The 24743-nt window shown below is 37.3% G+C and overlaps 1 protein-coding gene across 6 annotated transcripts in view; it reads right to left on the bottom strand.

The window, feature by feature from the left end:
- Positions 1-24743, bottom strand: part of LOC136858040 (diacylglycerol kinase theta) — a 559022-nt gene that overhangs the window by 180002 nt on the left and 354277 nt on the right. For all 6 annotated transcript variants that reach the window (XM_067137265.2, XM_067137270.2, XM_067137266.2 and 3 more), the window contains one exon: positions 14268-14375. In XM_067137265.2, the coding sequence (XP_066993366.2) occupies positions 14268-14375 (108 nt within the window). The remainder of the gene's footprint in view (positions 1-14267; positions 14376-24743) is intronic.

Here is a 24743-nt window from a genome sequence, read left to right as displayed (position 1 = left end):
ATATTTGTGCTACCCAGTAGATACTCCGATGTCTTTAGAAATGCTTTAGGACACTCCTCGAGTCTCCCATGAAATTCTGGTAGGCTGTCTTTGATGACTCTGGGATCGTCCGGTATCCCAAGGGGGAGGTCCATACCTCTGCTAGGTTGACCTCTGCCTACAGAAATGTTTTTCTCCAGGGTTAAAATTTTTCTATTAACCTCGAATTCAAACTTCGTAAATTTCTGGATTACTTTGGTTTTAAAACTGTTAGATTCCTGCTTCATTTCTCCAATTTTCTCCTCAACTTTGTTTTCCATATCTACATCTAATTCTACGCTACTGATTTTGTCATTAAATTTTGAAATATCGTCTTTCAGATCTTTGACCCAGGAATTGATTCGGGCCTTTATTTCTTGAGACTGGGTCTCGATTTTCCCTTCAAGTTTTTCAGATTGGGTCTTGATGTTTTTAGACTGGGCCTCGATCAAAGTAGTTAGTTGTGTAAGCATAATGCTTACCCGGTTGTTGGTTTTCTTCTCTGAGGTGACTTTGAAGTCGAAACTGCCTAGGTCCCCCTCGTTTTCTATCAAATCCTGGCACAGCCTCTCTTGTAACTCCACCTTGCTTCCAGCTGTTGGTAAACCTGGGGATACCAGCGCCTTCCGTAAAATCACCGCGGTCATTTAGTCAATCTTCATCGCTGAGTTTTGAAAGTCCTGTCGCAGTCGTCAATTTATCGTTCTCAATATGCAATTTTTTAAAAAAAGTTTCTTATGAAGGAAAAATATCACACCAGAACACGTTTACTTCTTTGTATAACAACTTTATTGTCACTACGATACATATACTGTTCTTTTCAATCATCCTTTTTACTATCCTCGCACTTGCGTTATCTTTTTTATTCGCTAAAAACAATTGCTCTTTTTTTAAACAATCTACAAAGAATATATACATGTTTCACACCAATGAACTATTGGGGATGTTTCTTGGTGCCATATTGGAAGTATTTGTGTGTTAATACGTCCATTGCTATGCAACAAGTCTTTAAAAATCCTGTCCAATGGTACCTTATTCACCGTAATCTGAGCATGCTAATATATAAGCAGATAAGTATATGGATGTTATATGTCTGGGGACACAAAACATTATTATATTAACACAATTTATAGATCATTGTAACTCCTATTATTTTATCTATTATATTAAATATGATTAATGAAGGTTTTACCACAATTAGGATATCGGACCTATGACAAGGAAAGGCCTAGGAATGGGAAGGAAGCGGCCGTGGCCTTAATTAAGGTACATCCCCAGCATTTGCCTGGTGTGAAAATGGGAAACCATGGAAAACCATCTTCAGGGCAGTGGGGTTCAATCTCCTGGATACAAGCTCACAGCAAATGAAAGACTCCTCTGACCTCAGATGCTCTATATCATCTACCAGAAAGAACAATAATATATTAGCCTGCATTGTGTTAACCTAGACAAAAATAATCAAGAATAAAATTGACAGTTGATAGTTGAATTATGCTCTGTTCCTTCTACTGCCACTCATTTCAACTAGATGGAATTACTGCTACAGCTGTTACAGAGTACAATGTCCTAAGTCCTTAAATTGATCACTCATAGCAAAAAGGAATCATTAAGAAGGGGTGTTGACAGCCTAGATCTCGAATGCCATAATATTGTTGCGCCAGAAAAAAAATGAAATGTTATGTTCCACTGTGTCCCTTCTTGTATTTGCTATTGTGTGTTCTATACTTCATGTAATATTCCCTTCAAAATTTATGGTAAATAAAGGCTTGAGTATTATTTTGTCAGATTGGCTTGATCTCTCTATAATATGACTATTCTTTTATTATGTTATTTATATTCTGTTTTGGCCCAGCGTTTACACTGCACATACTCACATTCAGCTTTCTTGGTGAATGTCTGGGCAGCATAGGGGAATTTTTTTATGATTCTCTGCCCAAGATGCAAAAACAGTATCATATACCATAACAGATGGAGACAGGAGACTTTATGATGGTTTACTAACAAGAAACAAAAAATGTACTAAGCACAGAGAGATTCTCTTAAACTAGAGCTCCCTATGGGCTCTGTAAAGAAAATGTGGATTAGCATGACATCTGGAGCCAATACGTGAGAAAAGAAGTGGAGCTCTTACGAACAAGGAGGTTTTTTTTAATAACGTAGGTGTCCCTTGGTTTCAAAGTGGTGTGTTGTAGCCAAAGATACTGGTTTCAACCAGAAATTTCTGGTAGGTAGTTGGAGCAATTAGGTCACCAGCCAGAGGCTAGATGCAATTGCCAACAACTACATAAGACAGAAACAAATGTAATGTATAGGTTAACATATTTTTCCTATTCACAAAATGCAACTAAAGGTTTGTCAAGTTTTTCAATGGTCACATTAGACCTGATGTCTAGTAGTAGTGAGGAAAAGTCCTGTCAGTTTTAATTACTGTATTGATGGAGTAAAAGTACCTTGTGCGGATCACCTCTAAGTGTTAATATTAGGAAAGATCTTCATTGAGGTACTGTAATCATATTTAAGAGGTTGTAAATAAAGGTTACAGATCTCTTGATATGATTATGAGGTTATGTAGGAGATGTTGTGAGGATGTGATATAACATGTCTAGCCAGGAGAGATCCTGCTAAGGTAACAGTGTAGACCATACAGCCAGAGACTCAATTTTGAGTGTCAGGTGGCAGGAATTAACCTGATATCCTTGGGAACCAATGACTTTGAGCAGAAGACTTGATTCAAGAGGGATTGTAGATCCACAGCAAAGGAAATGCTTTTGAAATCTACAGAAGATGCTTCTCACCTTGTAGGCTGAAGAAGTTTCAAGGAAGAAAACAATTGACAGGTGGAAGAGCTATCAACAGGAAGGGTCTGAACCTCATGTTTGAGATGGATGAGAAATCATTTACCAACCCGTTCAGCAAACAACAAATTTTAATTGCCAAATCTGTCAAAATTAACTGTAAAAGTATCAATTTCTAATACATTATTACCCCAGGAAAGTAGAGCTGAAAGCTCAGAATCAAGCATTGATTTATTAGTCTGCCTTATGGATTCTAGGAGAGGCAAAAATTCAATCTCAGTCAATGAAAACAAAAGTCAAAGGATAATGCAAAATCTATCAACAACATTCCTGACAGAAAAATATAACAACAGAAAGATGAGACTAGAAGAACACCTTGAAGTCTTTGAGCTAGAGCTCCAAGCCATAAGGTGGGATATTCTTGGTCTGTGTAAGACTACACTAACAATGGAAGTGATTATGTTTTGAAACATGGACACCTGCTGTTCCAGAAGAACTCAGAACAAAACTCACACCTGGGAGGCGTTGCTATCATGATCCGTAGAAATCTCAGGAACAGAGTAACAAGGACTCAGGCTATCACAGACTAGGTCATTTAAGCCATGGTCAAACTGAACAGTAGATATAGCCTACACAGCTACAAGTAACTCCAAACCAGAGGAGGCAAAACAGATTTATGAACATCTTAGAGCAACTATCCATTCTAAACCAAGTTCAAAATGCTGACGGGGGACTTTTAATGCCAAGATAGGCTGTGATAAAGATGCTCACCCTGGAAGAATTGAAAAATTTGGTCTAGGTGAGAGAAATGAGAGGGCCAAATGATGTTCAACTACCTCCGGAGTGAAAACCTCAAAAAGAAACCCTAGGGAAAGTGGACATGGAGAAGCCCTGGTGGTAGTATAAACACAAGATCGACTATATATTCACTACAAGGAAAGATATGTGAACAGACGTGTCTACCCTAAACCAGTTTGATACAGGCAGCGACCACAGACTAGTATGAGCTAGGACCACTATCAACACAAAGCTGGAATGATGATGATGCTTGTTGTTTAAAGGGGCCTAACATCGAGGTCATCGGCCCCTAATAGTATGAAATGAGATGAAATGGAATGACAAATTAAAAGTCCAAAATTCTCCACTGACCAGAATTCAAAACGTGAGGACGAAAAATGAATGGATGAAGATGAATTTAAAACAATCAATGGATGCGACCTGCAATGCCTTACATTCACAGAAACTGACGTAAAACAATATGATTACTGACAAAGGGACTGCTGCTATAGCATAACACTGAATCGATGATGCTTGCAGTCTAAAGTGGGTCCAAAATCCAAGTTATCGGCCCCTCATAACGGTACTTATCTCTAGGAAAGTAGAACCATGGTATTTGTCATGTTGCGGTACTAATCAAATGTAGCAGAGACTCGCGGTATTCCACACATTATGGTACTACTCACAGGTTATGAAATTCGACATATAATACAGACCTATGGTTTTACTCACATTGCGGCACCATTTTTTTTATTTTTTAATTTTTTTTGCTAGTTGCTTTACGTCGCACCGATGATGGGACGGGAAAGGGCTAGGAAAGGGAAGGAAGTGGCCGTGGCCTTAATTAAGGTACAGCCCCAGCATTTGCCTGGTGTGAAAATGGGAAACCACGGAAAACCATTTTCAGGGCTGCCGACAGTGGGGTTCGAACCTACTATCTCCTGAATACTGGATACCGGCCGCACTTAAGCGACACCATTTAAAGGCAACGCAAACCTATGGTGTTCATCACATAAGAGTACTAACCACAGAGACCTGCACTATCCCGTGGTGTTCCTCATATAGTGGGTACTAATCATAGGCAAGGCAGAACCATGGTAGCTATCATCCCATGGTCCTGCTCATATGGTGGTACTAATCACAGGTACTGCAAAAGTCGACCGCACGGTGCTCCTGTGTGCTACTAATCACAAAACTATTTGGTACCTAACATAGTGGTACTACGCGCAAGTAAAAGCGACCCATGATTTCTCCGCGTGGTGGTACTAACCACAAGTAGTTTCATGATTGCAAGACAATCATCCCTTGGTCACCGCTTTTAGTTGCCTCTTACGACAGGCAGGGAATACCATGGGTGAATTCTTCGTCTGCGTCCTCCACCCACAGGGGGTAAGCTGGAAAGAAGGAAGCTCATACACAAGATAAGTACGGTACCTAACCATAGAAGAGTTAAATCAGGAAATTCATCAATACCAGGAAATCATTCGGAGGGAAGTGACCGAGGATGTATCTGGGTTGAAACTCGATGACTCAGTTCCAAGTTATAAGCCATAAATTTCATTTTTGTTCCGCATTGAAGTGCAGTTATAAGAAATAAACTAACATTACATCAGTCTTGAGACTAGTTTCAGCCACTTAGTGGCCATCTTCAGCCAAAATAAGATTAAACAGATCACAACCATAAATTTTGTTTTATATATTTTAATGTTATAATTATTCCTGCAACATTGTCTTTGTCTTGTATACATGTGTTTTAGTTATCACATAAATTGTATTTCTTATCATGTTCCAAGATCACTCCTAGCACCGAGGTGACAACTAAAGCAATGCATACGTATACAGTCACAGCAAAAGAAGCCCTGCAAGATAAGCCACAGTACAACCCCACTCACTGAAGAAGAGCATTGACATGACAGGGACTCTGCCACTTACTGGGAGCTCAACAAAGTTATGACAGAAATCTGGAAAGATAAAAGAACTGGTCATTCAAATCACTGAGAACACCAAGAACATGATAATTCTGAGAGGAACAGCATCAATGAGGATAAGATTATAACAAAGATAAGAAATGGGAAAGGAGAAGTCACCACTAACAGGCACAAAATTATACGAGAAATGCAGGCATTCTACAAAAAACTTTTTCATTCATCAGTTCCTGAACCCAGAGACATGGTAGGGGATGAAGTAAAAATAAATATGAAAGTTAACTCAGAAGTGCTGCTAGAAAGTGACGGACCAGAACATTATGCTGCACTCCAGCAAATGAAGAAATGTAAAGCACCTGATGATTTCAGAATAATGAGTGAAATGCTAAAGCATAGAGGTGAAACCCTAGAGAGGGCAGTGTCAGTTTCCAGCAAGCCAGATTCCGAAAAGGATACAGTACTATTGACGACCTTCAAGTTGTTCACACTCTCATTGAGAAGATCTTGGTAGATCCCACTGCACCTTGCCTTTATTGACTATCGCAAAGCTTTTGACTCCGTTGAAAGCTGGGCTGTGATGCATGTATTACAAAATGCTGGAACTGACTGTCAATACATAAAACTCTTAAGGAACATGGAGCTAGTCTCAATATAAATGTGGACAATGATGGAATGATGGAGAAGATAAAAATCAACAGAGTCATCTATCAGGGAGACACTGTCGCACCAAAGGTCTTCACTCATTTAGATGTATTTGAACAGCAAAAAGGGATTAGCATACACGAAAACTTCCTCAATCATCTACATTTTGCAGATGACATCACTCTGATTACAAGTGACCCACAAAAGTACACAAGCTGCTAGAGCAGCTGAGTAAAGCATCACAGAAGGCCTGCTTGAAAATGAATCTTCAACAGATCGACGTGGTGAGCCCAGATGGTCTCAATGAAATTACCGAACAAGTCAGTGAGTACTGTGTGCCTAACACACAGAAGCAAACTCGAGAAGAAAGATCAAGGAGCAGAAATAACCAGGACAGTGAGTCTGAGTTGGATACTTTTAGAAAGTTTTGTTTCATCCTCAAAGTCAGAGGCATCCCAATCAATCCCAAGAGGAAGATATTCAATGCATGTATCTTCCCACTCAGTACCAATGGTCTCGATAAAGTTACGTTGACTTGACTTAACGCTAAAAGACTATGAGTTATGCAGCAGACCCTGGAAAGAAGCACACTTGGGATCTCACTCCGAGACAGAATACCTAATAAGGAAATATGAAGAACCAGGAAGATTGATGTGATCCGGTGCATAGCCACACAAGTGGACTTGGGCAGGTCATATTGTGAGACAGGACAGAAGCCAACGGATCAACAGGATATTGAAATAGCAATCTAGAACATGGTGCAGTGTCAGAAGACTGCAATTACATTAGGCTGACAACATCCGAAAGACTGGAGGGAAGAACTGGCTCCATTTAGCAACTGACTGAGCTGCATGGAGAAAATTGGAAAAGGCCCACATTGAGAAGTAAATGGCCACAAGCTGAGAAGAAGAAGAAGAAGAAGAAGAAGAAGAAGAAGAAGAATAGGAGGAGGAAGAAGAAGAAGAAGACCGTAAAGGAGAGGAGGTATACATAGTGATCAGCTCATAATGAGCAGAAAGATAATCAAGATGACCATCTGCTTTACATCACACCGACACATATATGTATTATGGTGACGATGGGATAGGAAAGGGCTAGGAGTGGGAAGGAAGCAAACGTGGCCTTAATTAAGGTACAGCCCAAGCATTTACCTGATGGGAAACCACATAAAACCATCTTCAGGGCTGTATTTTTAAATGTCTTTGCATCTAGTTTACTTTAACTTGTATTCTACATGATATTTTACTGTTAGCTGAGGATGATCCCATCAAGATTGAAACATGTCCCAACATTAAATAAACTATTTATTGTAACTGAATAGTAGTTTGACAATTGTATTAAATAGACAAACTTGTTTAAGTTTTTTTTTGAAAATATCTATCATAAAACTGTAAGCCAATATGGAACAAAATGAAATTAATTTGTTGTAATATATTTCTACCACCCCTCATTTCTTTTACTGGACTACTTTCCTGGCATAAATCAGATTGTATTCGGCATCAGTCGTTCGAGCTGCAGGTGGTGCCACTTTTATCTGGGAGCAGATTCTCCCTGAGTTTATCATTGTTCTCCATGAGGTAAGAGGATGAGAGAAGAATGATAGAAGAACTTATAAAATATGAACTTGTAAACAGACTTGATTTGACAGGATGGCTAAGTGCATTATTATTTTTTTCACTGATATGGTGAACCAAACTAACTAGTCGTAAATGTTTCTTCAGTGATTACTACTTGTGTTTTAATGGAATCAACACCTATGCAAATAGGTGGTTGTGGTCACTTTCGTACTTATTCTTGGAAGTGAAATTTATTAAAGAGGATTTAGTTTAATTTTGCCTCTGGAACCAAATTTTAGTGCTAGTGCTTTACGACATGATGATGATGTAGTATTTTATTCTCTTACCTTGCAAAGAACTTGTGTATAGAAGAGCTAACTTCTCTTCTCACCTCCTTTCTGGGCCCTATTTTCACTAAATTAAAATATTATATTGTAAATTTGCTTGCTTACTTGGGCTATTATTAGGTCTTAAACATCCGAGCCCTACTGATAACTTTGTACTATATTTTGTATATGTGACACTCTCCAGGAAACCATACCTTCAGTTTCAATGGGAATTTAACATAAGGTATAGTTTCTTCAATGAAGTTCCTTCATTTTCTTCTTGTACCTACATATGAATACAATTATAGACTTCATTTACTGAGTTGCATATTTTATAACTAGTAATTTTAATTAGAGTGCTTGCACTGAAGCCCGCTCATATTTTTTCAAGTAGTCAAGTATGTTTCTAAGATCATCTTAAGAAGACTATGTCTTTGCACATTTAATGTTTTTACCTAAACAAGATATCTGTAGCTGATGATGTTTATAATAAAAAATTTTAAAAAACATGTACTACTACTAATCTGTGAACTTGCTTAAAAAAACACACACACACGCACGCACACGCGCGCACACACACGCACGCACGCACACACACAAATGGCGTATGGCTTTTTGTGCCAGGAGATCCCAGGATGGGTTCGGCTTGCCAGGTGCAGGTCTTTTGATTTGAAGCCTGTAGATGACCTGCATGTCGTGATGAGGATGAAAATGATGATGAAGACAACACATACACCCAGCCCCCGTGTCAGGGAAATTAATCAAGGATGGTTAAAATTCCTGAACCCGGGCCCCTGTGACCAAAGGCCATCACGCTAACCATTTAGCCATGGAGCGTGATAAGGCACACAAAATATTATATCGATAAGGTGGAACAATAATTACTGTCAGTTTGTTAAATTAAGCTACACATCGATAAGGATCATGAAATTAATTACTTGAACGAGAAAGAGAATCATATATACAGCAAGAGAAATACATAGTAAGGATTGGGAAATGCACTTCTCGAGGATACTGACTAAACAGAACAAAGACCAAGCACATGACATGGAAGAGATAGAGCCCATACATAATTTTGAATTAATAACTACTATGGAACTCACTCAGACAGGCAATCAATGCAAGGAATAATAATAAAGCAGCAGGCCCATATAATATATATAGTATATGAAACATCTCAAAGACTCTCTTGGTAACATGGAAGAACTATAGACAGATCTGATGAGCAACTGTTTGCAGACAGGAAAAATCCCAGAAAGTTGGGCAACAGTGACGTTCAAGATCATTTATAAAGGTGACAAGACATCCCTGGACTCATTCAAAGGAGTGGTGCTGGAAAACACCTCTTTGAAAGTCTTCATGACGATACTCAACAAACGACTACTAGCAACCGTTCAAGGAAACATCCTGGAATGCCAGTCTGGTTTCATGAAGGGACGGAGTACACTATAAGCAGTGAAATATTTACTGGATCAAATAGAAGATACCCTGAGACACCCAGGAGGAAAGTACTACACAATGTTTGTTAACTTCAAGAAAGCATTTGACTCAGCGAACACATAAAATCTGATTGGAAAACTGGAGCAAATGACAGAGAAGAAAAATCCTCCTGCTTCCAACGAAACCTCCTAATAAAAGTCCTTTTCTACTGAAATTTTGAGGTAGCACTTGAGAACTTGTAACTTTGTGAATATCCTTCAGTAATAGTGAGTTCTTCGTGCTTTGAGGCAGTGCTCGAGAACTTATGCTTTTAATGACTATGATTTATTTCAAGTTAATATTGAAACTTAATTATTTTCGTATCTCACATAAAAAGACACATTAATTTTCAATGTTTACGATTTTGTATTTCCTTCCTCTGCGCTCTTAGTAATAAATTAACTTCGGACTTCACCAAGCGTAAATAATTTAACTCATCATAATTCGTGTTTATTTTGAGACTTGTGTTTTCTGCATAACTTCTACATAAAATCCGCACTTGTAAACCCTAACTTTGAGATACAAGTGACAGTCATCAGTCTTCAAAAACATCTGGGCAGGGACCCTCATCATGTGGTTCCATGATGGCAACTGGATACATGGTTCTATGGTGATGGCATCCGGATGTGTGGTTCCTTGGTGATGTCAATTGGAGGATATGTGGTTCCATAGTTTACAAAGGCATGAGGAACATATTCTAGGAGTATGCATCGCAGGAAGCTATTAAGTCTATTTAAAAGGTAATATGAACAATGTTGAAATAAACCAGAACTTAACAAGATTTATGCATTTTTTTAAAAGAATCTCCATACCTACTTCAATGATGTACTGCACACACCCTGTGTCTAACTGCTCATGCTCCCTAAGCTAGCCTTAAGTGCAGGAATTTCCTGATACTTTAAGGGCACTTCCAACAACATTTCACAAATTAATACAATAATTAAAACTACTTAAGAGAGGTCAGCGTACTGTTCTGCAAGGAAACATCATATCAGAACAGGTAATACAAAAAAACATAAAATGAAAATCTGGAACATACGACCATCCTCACAGAAGGTTTGAAGAGATCAGGACATTTCGTTAAAAATAGAGACTGCCCTGAAAAAATCGGAATGGATGGCAGGAACTCTAAGAATGGTTCTTCTTCACCTTGACTAGCTGGTGGTGACAGCTCTGCTGAGCATTGTAGGATGCATATAACTCGCATGTATAGCAACTTCTTTTCCTGTATACAAGGGTTGGGGCATAAGTCAGGGCAACTAATTTGTTTGCACGAATGCAGGATATACCATGGGAGCAAGGAGCATAAGATGTTGCGGAATGTAAGAATAATGCTGAGTGGGTTTACCATGTGTAGGATATAAAGTGAGGAAACTGCCATCTGTGAAATCCTTGTGCTAAATAATGCAACATCTATAGTCGCTCAAAGTAGTCCCCTGATTGTCCACAACGTATTGCCTATGATGTGGGAGACGTCAGATACTAGTTGCAGTACCCAGTACTACTTGAGCAACCGGACAGTGTAGACGTGTGGTAAGGCGAGTGCAGCATAACATGATTGGTATTGAGCAATATTGTGTGGCGATCGGCGGCTGGCAGAGCAGGCAGAAGAAGACAAAGGGAAATGAGGCGGACAAGGGAGAACTGAGGAAGACTGGCGAAGCTATATTGGCAGCGATGGTGATAAGTATGCTATTAATTATAGGGGGAGTGGAGATGAATCCAGGCCCTGACATGAGCTGGGAAGACTGGGATAGAATCAGAGGGCTGATAGGAGATGCCGTAAAAACATATACTGGAGATGCACTGGTAAAGGAATTGAGAAAGGAACAAGCCAAGGGTTTTGAAGATATGAAGATATGGATCAAGGAGCAGTGGGGAGTTACGGAAAAAAGGAACAGAGGAGAATGAGAGAGCAACGGGAGTGCTAAAAGAGCAGGTGAAAAATCTGGAGAAGGAAGTGGCGTCCCTGAAGAATGAGCTCGGGCTTGTTAATCAGGAAAAGGCGAAGAAATGTATATACATGTCAACGGATTACAGGAAGAGCAAAATGAAGATAAAGTGAAACTCATATATAAAGTGGTGGACCTCGTCCAAAATAAGCTGAAAATTAACTTCAGTGAAGCAAATATGGACGATGTAGAAAGAGTAGGAAAAGTGAAAGGCAGGAGACCAGTGAAAGTGAAGCTGATATCAACCTTAATGGCGGATATAGTGATACTAGTTGCAGTATTGGTACTTGAGACAATTCAAAACAATTTTTTTTTTTTCCAAATATATGTAAGTTAAAATTGTTTCATACATCTATATGCTAATGTGCTTTTAATATTTAAGTGTTTGTGTGCTGATGAAGGCTCCATTTTTGTTCCATAAATAATATTTTTAGATTATAATATTGTGTATTGATTAGGTGGTTAAACTATATATATATATATTTATTTATTTATTTATTTATTTATTTATTTATTTATTTATTTATTTATTTGTCTCAAGCTATATATATAACAAACACTGGATTGGCTAAGCCTGTGCTGTAACTTATAATTTTCTAACAGTTCCTTCCAAGAATTATTTCACAAATTAATGACAACACACTTATAAACAGAGTTGGGAAGCAATTGAGTAAAAGTAATTGAATTACTTGAAACGATTACCTTCTCAGTAATTTTTACTCATAATCGTTACTTTTCACAAAATGTAATTTTTACTCGTAATTTACTCCTAAAAATAAAATTGTAATCGTTACATTCTAGTGATCGTCGCATCGAGTGTTCAACAACTCTGGAGTTTCAACACTCGCAAGGTGTAGCGCCAAGTTTATAATTCAAAGACACGAAGCAGGTTGTTGTGGTTGCTGGTTGATACTTAAATAATCATGTACTAAGTCGTCAAGACAGTGGTGGTGGTGATCATTGTTTTAAGAGGAAGTACAACTGGGCAACCATCCTCTATTATCACTAACTAGAAAGAAAATGGAAGAGGACCGGCAAAAGAAAGGAAAGGGCCATGAAGGGAGTAAAATGAGACTGACTAGGCCTCAAGAACCCAATACTGTCGGGGTCAGGAAAGAACAAGAGTTGACCAAGGGAGGTTGGATAGGAAAGATGAAACCGAGAGCCTCAAGGAAGTGGAGGCAATGTCAGACTCAGCTAGCGGAACTGTGGTTGCCAACCCCCTCTCCCAAGTTCAGGGTCCCAGTTTTAGTCACCTCTTATGACAGGCAGGCGATACCATGGATGTTATTCTGCTGCCCCCACCCACAGAGGTTACATGGTCGAGAATGAAGCCGGAATAAACCTGTGGTGGTGAAGGGGTTAATGAATTTCCATTCTCCTATTTGAACAAATATTTTGAATTAGTTATGGTGAAAGTAATGAAAACATGAATGTGGCATGCAAACTTTGCTTGGAAGCAAAAATTTTTAAAGTTTGTTTAGTTTCACTTAGTGATGATAGCCACTTTAAGTCTGTATGCTAAAACAAAACACAAGATGAAGTAATGTGTTTTTTCTTGCCAACTTTGGTATAATTCCATTCCCCTGTGAAAAACCTCAGATATTCCCTAAAGACTTATGTTCTGTGAAGTAAGTATAATGTAATTTTACTCATTACTTGTTGAAAAAGTACTTAGTATTATTTTAATTGAGTAAAGTTTTTTTCAGGTACCTGTAATTGAGCCTAATTACTTTCATTTTACACTTTTCCCATCAATACTTATGAAACATGTGCAGTAATAACACAAGAACATTTTATTTAAAATTTGTTTTACGTCACACCGACACAGACAGGTCTTATGGCGATGATGGCATAGAAAGGGCCAAGGAGTGGAAAGAAAATGGCCGTGGTCTTAATTAAGGTACAGGCCTCCTACTTGCCTGGTATGAAAATGGGAAACCACGTAAAAGAAAGAGCTGCTGACAGTGCAAGACACATTCAGCAGACTTTTGGGTTACATGAACTTAAAGGATTCAACACTCAAATCTATCTTAAAATGTATATCAACGTATTGACATTTCAATTATTTGAGGATTTGAGTTCCTTGTGTCAGTTTAAATATTGTAACTTATTTCCTATGCTGGGTTTGGACTATGCGACAGAAAGAACTTAGGATTTGGAAGTTTAAAGGTAGAGCTTTTAAGAAGAAGAAGAAGAAGAAGAAGAAGAAGAAGAAGAAGAAGAAGAAGAAGATTATGATGATGATGATGATGATGATGATAATGATGATGATGATGATGATGATGATGGTGGTGGTGGTGGTGGTGGTGGTGGTGGTGGTGGTGGTGATGATTCTATCCCTTTCAATGGATGTAATTACAGTGAAACCAGAAGCACCACAGCAAATATATATTGCTAAATACAGACAAAGGTGATGTTTACACAAATAATTATGATACCAGAACAAAGAGGACCTTCATTTAAGCAGAAGTTAACCATGAGGACCATGAATCACCATTACATCACAAATTCTGGAAGTTTGTAGCTCCACAATGACATTTACATTTATGCTCTGCATGGACAAGTCAATGGAGTACTAAATGAGAAGTAAGAAGAAAAGGATGTATAATCCCACACCATCTACAGAATTTGCTTGTGCATTTATAAATAATACCTGATAGATACCGGTATATGTATGTTTAAAAAATGTGCCATGGTTTTCAGAATATGTATTCAGCTTCCAAATGTTTTGTAGTATATCTGTCCTCAGTTCACAATTACATTTATTTCTTTCTCTAGTAGTGTGTTGACATACCTTCATCCCGATCCTCTTTTTCCTTGCTCTTGTCTCTTGCGTGTGGGTAATCATCGTTGTCACGGTAGCGTGTCTCTCCACTACTGAACTCCTCCGATATGCTGCGAGCTGAAACATTAAAACAATCAATACAAGGCAATGTAATCACACATGACATGACTCAGGGGTTGTTCTAAGAATTCAACATTCATACTAGTATAGGAAAAATTTTGGTAATATAAACCTCTTCCCTGAAGGCACAGGTGTTAAAATTAAGAGTTCTAATTTTAAATAACCTCTCAACTCCAGAGCTTAGAAGTATATGCAAATCCATACTTTTCTCCTATGTTTATAACTAGAGCTTGGATTTTTATGACATATCGTATTTTTATCCTGACTTCATTTTCCACGATTAAGTTCATTTAAGCATGTTTCCAACATTTATGAGCAAGAAAAAACAGTTTTTATTGGTGACATAAATGCATATTTAGCCATACTTCAGCATTAGGTCATATTTTGGCCAAATTTATCAAATAAGAGCATACTTTTAGTCGTATTTATATTACATTTAACATTTCACCATATATTGTCCTAAACAACATTTCATAATGCTTGTGCAGCTATCTGAAGAGAAGTTTGTTTGGCAACCTTCACTTGGAGGTAGCAGGATTTACCAGGAATGTGCTGTCAAAGATCACGAGTGAAAAGTTCTATAAATATAACTGGAACAGCATGAGCCCGTGTGAGATGTAAAAAGTATGATTCATTCATTGTGTGCGAGGAAGAAACAAATAGCTACTTATAATACCAATATAAATGGTCCGTTATTGGACATTATAAATTTTCCAGCTAACTCATTCCTGGTTGCCAGCGTTTTGCCCCAGTGTGCTAAGTCGGGCTCTTCAGTTGGTAAATAGCACATCCACCAAGATGCATGACAAGTGGATACCGTGGAGGCCACTGCATAGGCTATTTGGAGCCACAGGCAGTGCCAATGCACTATGAGAGACTTTGTCTCATTACCAAACATTGATGCCTGCTTGGCCATCAGATGATATAGAACCCCACTGTTGGCAGCCCTGAAAATGGTTTTCCGTGGTTTCCCATTTTCACACCAGGCAAATGCTGGGGCTGTACCTTAATTAAGGCCACGGCCGCTTCCTTCCCACTCCTAGCCCTTCCCTGTCCCATCGTTGCCATAAGACCTATCTGTGTCGGTGCGACGTAAAGCAACTAGCAAAAAAAGAAAAAGATGATATAGATGTTGATTCCCATAGAGAACCTGAAATATTTGTCCTGAATGAGTAAATTTATAATACCAATTTTATATTGGTAATATACACGATGGCTCCAAATAGCCTACACAGTGGCCTCCACGGTATGCATTAGCCATGCGTCTTGGTGGGTGTGCTATTTACCAACTGATGAGCCCGACTTAGCACACTGGGGCGAAACGCTGGCAACCAGGAATAAGTTAGCTGGAAAATTTATAATGTCCAATAACGGACTATTTATATTGGTATTATAAATTTACTCATTCGGGACAAATATTTCAGGTTCCCTATGGGAATCAACATCTATATCAAATAGCTACTTCTCGCCCCACCCCTGCTCGATGATATAGATGTTGATTCCCAAAGGGAACCCATTCTCCTTCTTGACAGATAATGTTCAGTTTCCTTGTTCTGTGGAGTTGCAGAAAGGAATTTCAACCACAAACTATCTATGACCCTTCACAGTATCCTTTTGTATCTGCTAATGAGTAGTTCAGTGTAGTTTCAAGATGCCTGAAGTAAAGTACTGTGATAGTGCAAGATTGCAAAGTTTCATTACAAGATTTCAGTGGAAAGTATTTTAGTACTGATGGACGTATTTTATTTTGTAAACTGTGGAAGGTGAAAATAAGAACTGAGAAACATTTTATAGTGCAACAACATTGCAATACTGCTAAACCAAAAAATGTGTAAACAGAGAATTAGCAGTGGAAAACAGGCAGTGATTGCTGTTTGTGAAACCACTCAGCAGCTCATCTACATAAGGCAGTGCATCATCTCAGTTTTCTAAGGAACTGTGGTAAATGTTATTGTAGGCACCCTTAAACACGACCAGCCTGGAGAAACATTTCTGTTGACGTGTGAGGTGTTGGATAAGGTGAACAACTCCTCCATCGCTGTTGTTTTCGACACTGGAATGAATTTGAGTGGCCGGGTAAAGTGTAAGGAGAGAATGTGCTCATCTTCATAACAGATGCTGTTCTGTACATGGTAAGAACAGCAAAAGGTTTTCAGAATGGCTGAAGACATCCGAGGAAACTACCCTGAGGTGGATAAACTCATTGCTAATGCCAAGAAGATGTTTGTTGATGCCCTGCTTTGAGTTCAGAAGTTTAAGGAAGAAGCATCCTCACTACCCTTACCCCCTAAGCCCTTTATAACAAGCTAGGGGACTTGGCTTCATGCTGTAAACTACCATTGCACAAACTACAGTGAGACTGAGAAGATCTTCAATGACAGGAGTGATTCATCTGCAATCAAAAATGTACAAGAGTTGTTTTCATTCACCCTGTCAAGAAACTAAGCCTACATAATATAAAATTTCTCTGCGATATCAAAATCTAACACTCACCTTAAATTGTGGGCATGCAATTGTGATGCACTAAGCCTTGTGAAAGAAACTCAGAGTGAGTTACTAAAAGCACGGCGTGAAGTAGCTGACAAGGTCACGGATATATTATTACGTGTTTGAACGAAATCCTGGATATACAACATTGTGTAAGGTGTTGACATTCTTTGTGGAAAAGAAACAAAATTCAATGAATATGAACCGGAACTTTCCACTAATGATTTCCCTTTTTTCAACTATGCCTCCATTACGTTGTACGATGTAGAAAGAAGTCTCTCTACGTACAATGCTCTACTTGCTGACAACTGAAGATCCTTTAACTTTGACAAGCTAAATTGCATGTTGTCATCCAGTGTAACTCTAATGAAAAAGAAGGCTAAGAAAGATATGCATTATTTAACCTGTAACTGTTATGAGTAATATTTTTTGTGTACTGTTTTATGTTTGGGTTATATTTTTAGGATTTTAGATCATATTTTGTTACTTTTTAAGGCATAAATTAATGCATATTTCAAGAGTTTTTAGGTCATAGAAATCCGAGCCCTAGTTATAAATATATGCCTCTATGTTACTCATTCCAATGATCAGAGTTTACAAAATAACTTTGTCTTGCAACAAACTGCATATTTTGGCAATATTTATAAAAGCGTATTTATTTTATTAATTTAATTCCTAAGTAACAAGTTAAGATTTACATGTTAGTTATTTTTTGTACAAACTCTTTTATTAACATTTCAACATTTCTTAGATATCAACAGATATCAACGTGATTCTAGAAAGAATCACACTAAAATATTTTCTTTTCTGTTGTACAATTAATATCTTTTATATATGTATCAATAACTTTTATGCAAGTTTCTACATTGAAAACTTCAGTCAAGTATGGATTATAAACTGCAATTCATTGCTCATTTAGACAATAGGACTATTTCCTGCTTCAATTTCTAAGGAAAGTGTTCACTTAGCGTTATAGAAATTGTACTGGGGCCGATGACCTTCCATGTTAGGCCCCTTTAAACAACAATCATCATCATCATCATCGAAATTGTACTTCTTCACCTTTATTAGTAGACTATACTTTCAACTTTTAAAACCGTATTTGCATAAATATTTAGTCGATTTTTAGGACATGTATTTTCAGTCCCTGATATTGCTCAAGCAAAATTTTACTGAAATTTGAGTTTGAGACACTGATATACTATGTTGTGTTTGTCATCCTAAGAAATATATTCTTCCATACATACGATATATATTCATTACCAGATCAAATAAAAAATACTTAATCCAGTATATGAAATTTCAGTAGTATATAAAGCATGATACCATATGAACAGAAGGTGGTGGTAAACTTTGTTAACATGAGAGCTGAATTAAATATTTTATACTTATAAAAATGAGGGAACTACTATTAGTTATAGCGTAAATGGAGTACTGTATGGGATAAGCATTGTACAAAGACACTCATAATACAGTGTTCTTTCTCACAATGACAATTTATAAACATATTTCAGCATTACTAGAACACACAATGGTAAATTTTACTGGACACACTAGATGTTAAATGGGAATACTAAATATTCTAAGTTTCATCCAAGTATACAACATACATAAATATGACAAACTACGCTACTTCAATAATGATGCTACTACTACTGCTGCATATTCAATTCTGTGCTGCAACTTTATTTCTTATGTGATCTCATTTGCTACAATACATTTTGCAAAACTATTTAGTATTTTACAGCAATAGCCAAATTTTACAAAAATTCAAGACATATACACAGACATTTTCAGCAAATGAATGCTAGTAAAATATATCAAAAGATACTTAAATAAAAGAGAAAAGAAAGAAAGAGACTAGCACAAGAGAAGTTTAAATATACTGTACTCAAAAAACTGAACAGAACAAAGTGTTTTATAAGTGATTCAGCCAATCCTCTGTTACATTACCTCGTCATAATAAGTAAAGTGTATTTCTGCACGTAAAACCTACCTAGTAAGCATTAGAGAACCTGCAATCGAGTGTACCTATATTTCCTTCATTGGTTGTGTACCAAGATGAGTGGTATGTACAAGATAGTATTGTAACATAACATTTTTCTACTTTTTGGCTTGACTACACGAGCCATATTGAAACATTCGCTGTTTTTTAGTATGAGATTCAAGATGTCTGATCTACTATTCATTTGTCATTTGTCCATTACAAAGCTTTCACTGTCTCATTTACATCTTTGTACCAATAATGAATTTCCAGTAATCTAAAACATGATACCATATGAACAGAAATTGTTTTAACATGAGAGTTTAAAGACATGTGTCAATTTATATGATCTTTGTCATTGCCTAACAGACTAGGTTTGAAGTGATGAGTTTGTATGGTACCAAAAGAAAGAAAAAAAGTTTTAATGTACAAACAAGAAAGAAAAAGCTTAGTAGCAGCCCAGTCTTCTATAAGTCACATAGAATTATGCCATATACAACTTCTGGAGATATATATATGGGTATATGGTAGGTATTTTATTTATTTACAATTTATGGCCTTCATTGGACCACTCTAGCCAACTTTATACAAAGAATTTTTCAGTTTCCTGTCAGCCCAGTACTTCTTCATTCTCTCGAATCTTATCTTTCTTTCTTAATCGGAAATCACCCATCCTATTGTCTGTTTCTTGATTCTGATTTCCAGTCTGGTTTGCTTGTCTGTGAGTTTCCTGATTTTGTCGGTTTTGTTTCTTAGGTCTTCCAGTATAATTTGTAGTTCATCCACATCTTCCTTGATTTCTGTAATCCACTTAATGTTACACTTACTATTCTATAATTTTTCTATTATTCTCCTGATGATCCTGTTCTCTGGTGTCCCGATTAGATGTCCAAAAACTGAAATGAATGGTATGTATTTATAAGGATCTTTTTAAAATATAGTTTTACTGGAACCCTACCATCTCTTTTTTTTTCATAACACAAGAAAATAGAAGTACAGTAGGCCTCTGACACTCTTGTTTAACAAGTGGATATTATATAGCGATATATAAAATGGAAATTGAAAATTAATGCAAATGTGAAAAATACCTCAATTTTCACAATAGCTTACAAACTAGGCTCATCACACTGATGCTGCCATTTTTGCAAATTTGTTCCACACTCTTTGTGTCTATTGCTAGAAGCCTGCCTTTTAGGAACCAGGAAATAACATATAGTAAGGGTTAAAAAACATAGATATGGGAAAGCCATGCTCACACACAGCAGTAAAAATGCTGTTAATAGTGTTCATTAACTGCAATAGTGCAGCAGGCTATATCATCCCAGTTAGGAATTTACAATAACCTCTAAACATTTGTTGCACTGGAATTCTTAGCCTTATACACAAACACTCCACTTTAGTCTCATAAAAAGTAACATTCCTTTCAGCACTGCCCAGCCAAGATTGTGAAGCTGTCTGCCTAGTTGTTACCCTCTTCTCCAAGATCAGTTCTTTACAGTTCATATTTTCAACGGCTTGTGCAGCTTTGCAATAAAAAGGCCCGCCATCAAGTTCCCTGTCTTTAAACAGCCATATCTTTCTTGATATACTTCTGTGGGCTTTGTAGATTGTAATATCACTTGCTTGTAGTTTACTACTAAGCTCTGACAATTCTTGGAGAGCATCACACATAAATCTAAGATCTAAAATAAAATTATTAATTGTTATTTTCTTCAAAAGGTCTTCCATACACTACTACTGATTTTCTTTACAACTTTATATGCTGTTCTGAAGATTCTACAAGTGACTTCCTTCTCAAGTTTAATTGCTTTAGAATAAACTACCTTCAGTTTTGTTCTTTTTGTAGATTCTATCATTATAGCAGTGGCACTGTAAATTGAACATTTCTTATGATCATGAATTTTGAACACAGTGAAGTCATTTTTATTCCTATCATAATGAGAAATTTGCCTATGCCTCAGAAATGTGAAACTGTTGTTTAGGCTTGTTCCTCTCTATTCCCAAACCTGTGACTTCCTTACATATTTTATAGCCAATGAGTTATTGTCCACCATCATTCATTTTTGTTGCAATAATCACCTTTTTGGTCTAGAGTCCAACAGTTGGACAGATCATCTTCTGTATCTTTACTCATCATAGCAGCCATATGTTTTATCCATCCAGTTTTTTATCACTGTCCATCAGGTCTGTTTTTGTCCCATTCCTATTTCTACATTTACTCTTCTTGAAATTTTTTTGTTAATTTTGGGAGAAGAAAAACTGTAGTATTTTCAGTGATGGGAAAAGTACAAGAAAATTTTTCACACTATCACTAAACTGTCTTCTTCTCGTATCCAAAAGAGTACGGAAAATGACACTTTGCAGTACTGTAATTACTTTCTGCATTGTTTTATAACAAATTGTCTCTGATTGGTTGAACTCTGCTTCACAGTAACATAAACACTGATAGAGAGATCATGTATCAAGGAACACCAAACTTAACTTTGTTGAATTGGCGTCTCTGCATTCCCAGCTCAAGTAATTGTCCAACGTCCAATTGTAAACATCCCTGTTTCTGATTCAAACTGAAGAAAATTAATTAAACTTACTGATCTCATGGTGTTTCTTGTGAAAACCTACAACCTGTTTTCCAGTCATTGACCGGGTCATCAACTCTATAAATTAGAATTCACTTGAAAGGATGCAAAGATATTGTTTAATTAGTGAAGTATTATTTAATTTTGGAAATAGTGTGGTCATAAAAATGTTCCTTTGTAATTTGGGAAATAAATCACTCAAAATCAGAGCATTTGGAAGAAGAACCATTTGTAAATATTACTTTTCGGAAATGGGATTTTTGAAAATATGACCAGGTAAGATTTCTCAGATATGAACCTACAAAATGAGAAAACATGCAGCTGAAATGGAAGAAGTCTTACAACAAAAGAAAAGTCCTCTACAATAAAATGGTCTTATCTGGATGAAGAATGTAAAAATAGTTTAAACAGATCACGAAAGCTTCAACTCTTCAATTTCAGTTAAGTAGTCTCTAGACAAGGTGATCAAAAATGAGGTAAAAATCTAAGAAAGTTAAAATAAGAATTTTTAAAATAATAATAAAGTCCATTGGAGCTATCATTCAAGAGATGCAGCCATGAATATAGTTTTCTATGGTTTCCCATCCAGGCACTACCTTCCCAATTCTACATCCTAGCTCTTTCCTATCCTTGCATGGCTGAAACCCTCCAATGTATTACTGGGACAAACTACTAGCAAAGAAAAAAAATATAATGCAGAGTATGGTAGTAAAACCTGGATTTCATCTGACTGAAGAGCTGACACCTTAGCAGAATGGAAAATAATGGAAATGATTACAAAATATATTGATATATATGTACACTGAGAGATCACAAGTGAGGCCGAGCTGTATGATGCAACTGGAAAAACACAGAGTCCTGAAACTCATTCTCGATGCAAAACTTGAAGCATTTAAAAGATGGTTAAAGTAGAAACAGGATCCACCAGCAGGAGAGATGAAGACCGATTAGAATGGATGGTTGTCATAAGGGGGTTAAGGTCAAGCAAAAGGACAGTAGGAGAAGATATTGCTACCTTAGGAAAAAACACAGTCTTAGTATTTGAAAAGGTCCTATTACACCAACATGCAACCCTCTCAAGGTCTCTTGCCTATTGATATTACTCTCATCTTTTCAATGCTCTAAACAATTCAGAATAATGCTACCATTAACAGGTCTCTCCTCATCAATCCCAGTTCTTCTAAGTTAATTCCTTCCCAGCCCCTGACAGGTTCATTTCTACTTCCCAGCTTCATCAGGAGTGTAGGCCTCAATGCTCATTGAGGGACCATCCTGACAGATCTTCTGTCTTCATATGGGAAGTGTGGGACATTTAAAAAAAATTTATTTACTAATCTGCCTGAAATTACAGGTGACCACAAGGGTCCAAAATAGTACAGCAAGTTTATAAATTAATAGCCTACAGTGGTTATAAATACAAGAAGTGAAATATAAGTATCAAAGTGAAAGGTTTGTGATTAGCAGCACAGTGAGTGCATTAACAGAAAATGCACATAGATGATGTTCAATACCCTGATCGATCCCTTCAATGCTGTAAAGACAATGGTGCAGATGATATCTTTGTTGATCCTGACACTGCTGCAGGAGTCAACAAAGAAATATTTTAACATGCCCCTGGCTCCGATCATAAGTGTCACAACTTTCAAGATTATTAAGGTGATATTTATTACGATAGTAGGGGATACACAGATTAAATCTATTCTTTTCCTCTTCGTCAACTTCTACAGGCTGTGTCACATCAGTCTCAAATCTGATGGGTGGGTTGATTATATACCTGCTTCTTGCTTTTTTAGTTAAAGGCAATGATGGTTATTTGACGAGGGATGACAGTAGTGGAGATGTCATGAACTTCTTTGTGGATGACTATGTCAGAAGCTTTCAAGCTCTTGGTCAGGATGGAATGAATGTTGTGGTGTCTAGCACCACACATTTGGCAACTTATAAAGCGCATTTCTCAAGGCGATGCCCAAAATATCATGGTAACCACAGACTAGAACCAAATTTAAATTCCGTGCTGAAGGGAATTTTAAAAATCTAAATACAAAAAGAGGCTAATATGTTTATGACTAAAATATTAAAGTAAAACAGCAAATCATGACTGACAACCCACCAAATGTTTAAGCAAAACCATACATATTTGGTTTAAGGGTGACTGAAATGAATGGTCTGTGATAAAATTGGTTAAATTCTCTACAACAAGTGTCACTACACAGAGAGAACCATAACAGAAGATAAAGTGCTAAAGCTGAAGCAAAGTGATGGAAAGGAACAAACAAGTGCAAATCAAGCTGTATATAGAAAAACAAGAACATCAAAAGGAGTGCATAATAAGATAAAGAGAACTACATGTCAGTGTGGGAAGAGGAAGAAATGGAAAAAAACACAAAAGAACAAGGACAATCTCCACATCTTCAAAAACTGTAGATTGGTTCTCTCCTCATCAATCCCAGTTTTTATAAATTAATTTCTTCTCAGCCTCTGAAAAGCTTGTTTCTGCTTCTCAGCTTCACCAGGAGGGTGGGCTTCAATACTCACTGATGGACTGTCTTGATGGATCTTCAGTCTTCTTGTGGGAAGTGTGGGATAAGAAGAAAGCTATTTAAAGATGGTTGTGTATAAAGATGTTAAGATTTTCCCTGTCCTTTGGTGTTTTATTTCTACTCCCTGTTCCCATACTGGCTTGAAATTCCAAGTATTTAGTACTGAAAAGGAACAAACAGGTGTCAAATAGCTCCCTCAGCACACACTGACCTGCCTTCATGTTCTTCCTATTTTGTGTTCCTTTTCTTGTTCCTCCTATCTACCTATATATGACTCAACATTCTCTTTATCTTATTGTGTGTTTCTTTTGGTGTTCCTATCTTTCTGTAAATGACTTGATTTGCACCTATTTGTTCCTTTCCATCACTTATATTAACCCATTGGATTCATTTTCTTCTGTTGTGTTTGTCCTGTGTTCCTATTTCCTTTACCACTTGTATCATCTACCGTTTTCTTTTTTCTTTTTAGTAGTCTAGCAGTGTCAAGCCGGGTGAACGTGCAGGCCAAGCAATATAGCCACCACGACCTATCCACTGTTGCCCAAATCTTTGGTGCAGATGATCTCGGACCACAAGTGAAAAATGAGGTGTGCTGAAACCACATGTTTTGACGCACATGCAGTGGCACGTCATCTAAGAACTCATGCAGTATGTCTTCAAGGAATATTAAGTATGCGGCACCCGTGAGATTTCGTGGAAGAAGGTATGGCCCAATCACACATCCATTCAGGAACCCTGCCCAAATGTTCACACCGTATCGTTGCCGAAACCCATGGGG

Source organism: Anabrus simplex, chromosome 1, assembly GCF_040414725.1.
Source record: "Anabrus simplex isolate iqAnaSimp1 chromosome 1, ASM4041472v1, whole genome shotgun sequence".
In the NCBI taxonomy this organism is placed as follows: Eukaryota; Metazoa; Arthropoda; class Insecta; order Orthoptera; family Tettigoniidae; genus Anabrus; species Anabrus simplex.
Note: the sequence above shows the minus strand (reverse complement) of the source record. Positions and strands in the feature narration are given on the sequence as shown.